Here is a 5,618-nt window from a genome sequence, read left to right on the forward strand (position 1 = left end):
AGCCAAGCTGTTAAAATTGTTACATTATTACAAAGCAGCATGCTTATTTGTGACTCTGGCTGTGGCGCTCTGATATCAGAATCGAGCTTTTAAAAACTCTAGTGATAAGTTCGTAAAAGGATATTTATATTGTTAACGGTACAACAGTGTCAACAAGCTGACTGAAATCTACAATCGAGAATATCTGTCCTATACAGATTCAGATGCTGTGAATTTTTGCGTCACAAGTTTGATCGGCAACTATCATAAATTATATTACAAACTTATTCCTTTATTTTACTCTTTACAATCTCCACTCTTATTTCAACAAACCATATATCTCTACTTCTTTCCTTTTAAAACATTCACAAATTACAGAGCTTAGCATAGCCAGAGCAATGGCCATGTAGAAATCAAGCTTTGCAATACTCAGCACTTCTTTCTATTATTGCTTGCGTCTACAAGGACAATAGCGAACGTACAATTTTCGCACGGTACAAAGCAAAACAGTAGAGAAATCGGTGCAGGTTTTCTGTAAGGCGAAAAAGGAAATTGTTAGCGCTCAATACTTCATAGACAAACAAAAAAGGTTACGAAATAAAACATACCAAAGTTTGATGTCTGGGGTGTATAGCGTCTTCAGTAATGATGCTGGTGATGACTGCACCAAGCACAACAAAACAAAGGCTTTATATAGCAACTAAATAGGCCCCAAAGGCTAGCAGCTAATTGAATTCTTTGCGTGAGAGGCGCGCACTACCACGCCAAATTAAGTGAGTGTGCTTATGCGATGCGTCGCGCCATTATGCGTGCGCAAAAACGAAAAATGGAGCAATAGCGAAAAGCAAAAAACTTACAAACTCCCCCCCAAAATAGGATACGAAAAGTATCGTATTTTTATACAACAAAAACAAAGTTTTGCCACTCGCGGCTAGCGCAATGTTCGTTGCTATGGAAGTAGCGTAAAGATTTGCTACTCTTGGAGTAGCATGGATGGACATCGGGGGATCACTGATGTGCCTCCAAAATGCGTCGGCGGCGTACTGTACAAGTTGGTAGCGTTGTCGGGTGTAGCAGTCGCTTGCATCGGTGACGAGCGGGGGAAGGCTGATCGCAGGGTTAATCTTCAGGAAGTGATTTGGAGTAAGAGGTAGGTCTGCTCCGGCTTCCAATGGAACTTTCGTCAATGAGCGGGAGTTCACGACATCTTCAACTTCTATGAACAGTGTGTGTATTGCGTCGTCGTCAAGTTGCTTGTCGGACACCACTGCCAATAGAACTCGGCGTACCGATCGAAGCATACGCTCCCAAGCGCCTCCAAAATGACTAGCGCTCGGAGGATTGAAGTGCCAATTAATTTCACGTTGCCTGAAGAAGGTCTGTAAGTGAACCAGATTCCATTCTCGTATTGCTTCACGCAGTTCTCTTTCTCCTCCCACCAGGTTAGTTCCGTTATCGGAATATATGTTGGTGACTGGACCTCGTCTGGAAATGAAGCGCCTCATCGCGTTGATAAGAGAGTCCGTAGTGAGGTCTGGGGCGACTTCCAAATGTATCGCACGAGTGGTCATGCATGTAAAGATACAACCATATCGTTTCAAAGTTCTACTCCGGTATGGGAGAAAGGTGGCTTTCGGATTTGAAGTCTAGCAGTCGGCAAGTCGGCCATCAACTGCTCCCCTGGTTTGGCACCTCTTCTCACGCAAAACAAACACTCGCGTATGATGCGACTGACTTCTACTCTGGCGTTCAAGATCCAATAGTGTTGACACAAAGCATTCAGCGTGTGATTGACGCCAGAGTGACCGGTTATGTTTCGATGTGCGTGGTCGATGATGAGGTATGTAAGAATTGCTGGGTGTCTGGAATCGAAGGGAATTTGTGCCTTTTGCAGCCTTCCTCCTACACGTAATACCTCGTTTATCAATTTTGGGTTAAGTTTGTAGAGAGGCGTGGGCTTTCCCGTTCGTCTAGGTACCGCGGACTTCATCCACTGCGTAAAGTTTTCGTGTTGTACATATTTCACTAGAGCTTCTTCTGCTCTCTGTAACTCTTCAACAGGAAGGGGTGAGCAATCAAGGCTGGCTTCGGGTTCGTTTTGTTTTCGGGACAATAGAAATGTTTTCAATCGTAAAAAACACGCTGCGGCAACCTTCAGACGCTAGAGCGAAGAAAAGTGTAAAATTATGCGATCGTTAGCCGGGACGTCGGACGTACACAGGAACACTTGCTTTGGTGTCTTATCGAGGTTGAAGCTTTCATATTGCGGGGAAGCGGTCGGCGGTTGGGCAAAACGGTTCGGCCAATTGTCGGGAGAAAGCTGTAGGAAAGGCGGACCGTTGAACCACATTCCAGACTCTGCCAGAGCTTGGGCGCACATTCCTCGTGAAGCTTGATCGGCCGGATTTAATTCGGTTGGAACATGCACCCAGTCGTAGGATTTCGTATGTTCGAGGATTGGCGATAGGCGGTTTCGCGCGAATGTCGGAAAATTCTTGGTTTCTGCTCTTAACGATTGAAGGACAATGGAGGAATCTGTCCAAAAGATACATGGACAATCGCGGATTTCCAATTCTTTCTGGATACGACGGGATAGCTTCACGGCGTCCAGTGCAGCCTCTAATTCTAATCTTGGAATAGTGTGTTTTCCAGCACCCGACAGCAAGGACTTTCCCATAACGAGTGAACATTTGACGTCACCTTGTTCATTAAACTTTCGTAAGTAGCAGACTGCGCCACGTGCAGAATTGGAAGCGTCAGCGAAAAAGTGAAGTTGAGTTCCTGTCCAAGGACGGATATTCAATGGTTCGAAGCAACGAGGAACCCTTACGTCATGAAGATGACGTAGGCTGTGGCGCCATACCTTCTTATGGCAGAGGTCTCTATAGATCAGCCTTGCTTCGAGTATGACCGGCGCAACGAACCCCAACAGGTCAAATAAGGAGTTCGTGATGGACAACATGACACGGCGTGTTAGAGGTTGTTCGGGGAAGCTGATTTCGAACTGAAACTCATCGGCCTTTACGTTCCATATGATTCCCAATACACGCTGCTGCGTTGCTTCGCCCAGTTTACTTCCTGTACAGCCTTTGCCCTTTCTTCAACATCACTTGTTGACAACCATTTTGTCAGTTTAAATCCGCCTTTAGCAAGTAGCTTTCGTAAGTCTTTTACTAGTTGGACTCCTGTAGTCGAGTCGTTTGCTGTGGCAAGGCAGTCGTCTACGTAAAAACCCTTCAATACGGTTTGCGCAACTCCAGGGTGAAACAATTTGCCGAACTGTTTGGCGGTTTGGCGCAAGCAAAATGTTGCACAGTTGGGAGAAGACCGGGCGCCGAAAATATGGACGGTCATGCGATGTGGGAAGGGCGTTTTGGACATATCTCCTCCTGGCCACCAAAGGAACCGCAGAGCGTCACGGTCTCGATGCGCGACAAGTACCTGATGAAACATGGCCTCTATGTCTGCCACTATTGCAATTCGGCCTTTCCGAAATCTCATCAGTACACCAACCATTGAGTTCACTAAATCAGGACCTTTTAGCATATCGTTGATGGCGATTCCCTGGCATCTTGCAGCGCAGTCGAAGATGACTCGAACCTTGTCCGGCTTCCGTGGATTTATGACTGGATGGTGCGGTAAATACCAAGTGCGACTCGTTGTATCACTCGGATCGAAGGGTACTTCTTCTGCATATCCTTTATCGAGTAGAAACTTAATATGTTCGATGTATTGTTGGCGAAGCCTTGCGTCGTTCGATAAGCGTTTCTTTAGACTTGTCAAACGTCGACGTGCCATCTGTATACTGTCGGGGAGGATTACAGAGTCGTTCTTCGATGGAAGAGGGAGCTGGAAATGGCCGTTTATAAGTTCCACCAGTCTGGACATCATGTTGTAAGCTACAACGTATTCTCTGGAATACTGTAAACCGAATTCGGCCGCTTCCTTGTGGTTACTTATCCAGCTCAGGAGAGAATCCACGTGCGTTACGTCAGTTTCGTGTGGAGAGGGAATAACTTCTCCCTCGTCATTGACAATAGCGCTTGCAAGTTCGTCTACCTCTCGTGGTATACCCGATGTTCTAAACAGGAAGTTAGCGCTATCATCGGTTGATCGAGTTGCGAGTGAAGGTCCCTTTAATAGCCATCCTAAGGGTGTCTTGATAGCGTCTGGAAGATAACGAGGGTTTGGTGCGAAACGACTCTCCAGGCAACGATGAGCAAGGGCGTTGTCGTTGCCGATCAGTAGCATTACCGACCCGCCAGTAATGCGTGGCAAATTAACACCGCGGAGGTATTCATGCCGATCCAATTCGTATTGAGGTGGGGCAACAGTTGGCTTTGCGGGGATTTGGTCGATGAGCAACACATTCGGTAAGAAGATCTCCCCACTGCCTTCCAAGGTGCGTATTAATAGCGATATAGACGCTGTATTGACTTCCCGCTTTTCGGAACCCAACGTGCTTAGGTGGATGCTTGTTGACCTGTCAGTAGATGTAGCGTTCAGTAAGCTGGCCAACTTGCGTTCGCAAAACGTCGTGTTAGAACCGGAGTCTAACAGCGCATAAGTTTGAACTTCTTTATCTTCATAACGAACGCATATTGGAACCATGTCTAGATAAGCAGAAAGTTGCTTCGTATCCGCATCCTTCGATAAAGAATGTAGGCAGTTACTTCGTGCAGAGCTTTGACGAGCTGCGGTCTTTTCTGTGATATTGGGACGTTAAGTCTTGACGAAATGCAACAAAAAATGTTGAAAACGGCTTCTACAGCCACTTTTACTGCAAGTGACGTCACTGCGACAGTTTCGAACAGTATGGCCGTGGCGCAAGCATCTGTAGCAGCGAAATGCAGTTCGCAAGTACTCTTTTCGGTAGGAGATGGCCTTTCGACGAAATTCTTCGCAGTTCTCCATGCGATCGGATTTTTTACAAAGCGGACATTGTCGAACAGCCTCGCTCTCAGTAGAAGTTGGTGCGACGAAGGTTGTGTAAGTTGTAGCGAATTGTCGCTTAGACTTGGAGGTGGCAGCTTTGTTGCTATGCGGGGCGACATCTTTGACGTATTGATCCGCCAAATGGAAAAAACTTCTTCCATAAGGTGAGTTGGCCTCCTTACTCTGAAGATTGACGAATTCGGAAAAGTCTGAAAACGCTGCAACTCGACCGGCTGTATTTTGTACTTGTAGAGAAAAGGTCACCCAACGGTCCCTCAATTTAGCTGGCAATTTTGCTGCTATGGCCGTTATAAAGCCAACATAATCGACTGTAGAAGCGCCGCGTATTTGCCCAAGAGCTGCGCAGCAGTTGGTTAGAAGGACGGCGTATTTCTCTAGACCTTCGGCGTCGTTAGCAGCTAGCTTTCGTTGTTCGTTTAGAAGGCTTTCACAGCGACGAGCTACTAAGTGTGGCTGCCCGTAGCGGTTGTATAAATCTTATAAAGTACTTTCGAAAGCATCCTGCGGATTCCGGTTTACAGCATGATGCTTTACCTTATCGCAAACATGTTTTTGGCAGTGCTTTTTGGCAAGGTAGTTGAGCTTCAAGTCAAACGAATCGACCTTCCTGCCAATATGTATGGTGTATCGATTGATGAAGCTCCAATAGTCCATCGGATCGCCCTCGAACTTCTTCACTATAG

The 5,618-nt window shown here is 46.4% G+C and overlaps 1 protein-coding gene across 1 annotated transcript; it reads right to left on the reverse strand.

Annotated features, from left to right (window-relative positions):
• Positions 1-3,000: 3,000 nt before the first annotated feature.
• Positions 3,001-4,590, reverse strand: LOC146141543 (uncharacterized). The gene has a single exon (XM_083390172.1). The coding sequence runs from the start codon at positions 4,588-4,590 to the stop codon at positions 3,001-3,003; it is 1,590 nt and encodes a 529-aa protein (XP_083246298.1).
• Positions 4,591-5,618: the final 1,028 nt, after the last annotated feature.

The sequence above is a fragment of the Ascidiella aspersa genome, chromosome 5 (assembly GCF_963924565.1).
Source record: "Ascidiella aspersa chromosome 5, kaAscAspe10.2, whole genome shotgun sequence".
Taxonomy (NCBI): Eukaryota; Metazoa; Chordata; class Ascidiacea; order Phlebobranchia; family Ascidiidae; genus Ascidiella; species Ascidiella aspersa.

Excerpts from the sequence above, each read along its gene's own strand:
- LOC146141543 (XM_083390172.1), bottom strand. The coding sequence starts at position 4,590 with ATGGTTCCAATATGCGTTCGTTATGAAGATAAAGAAGTTCAAACTTAT.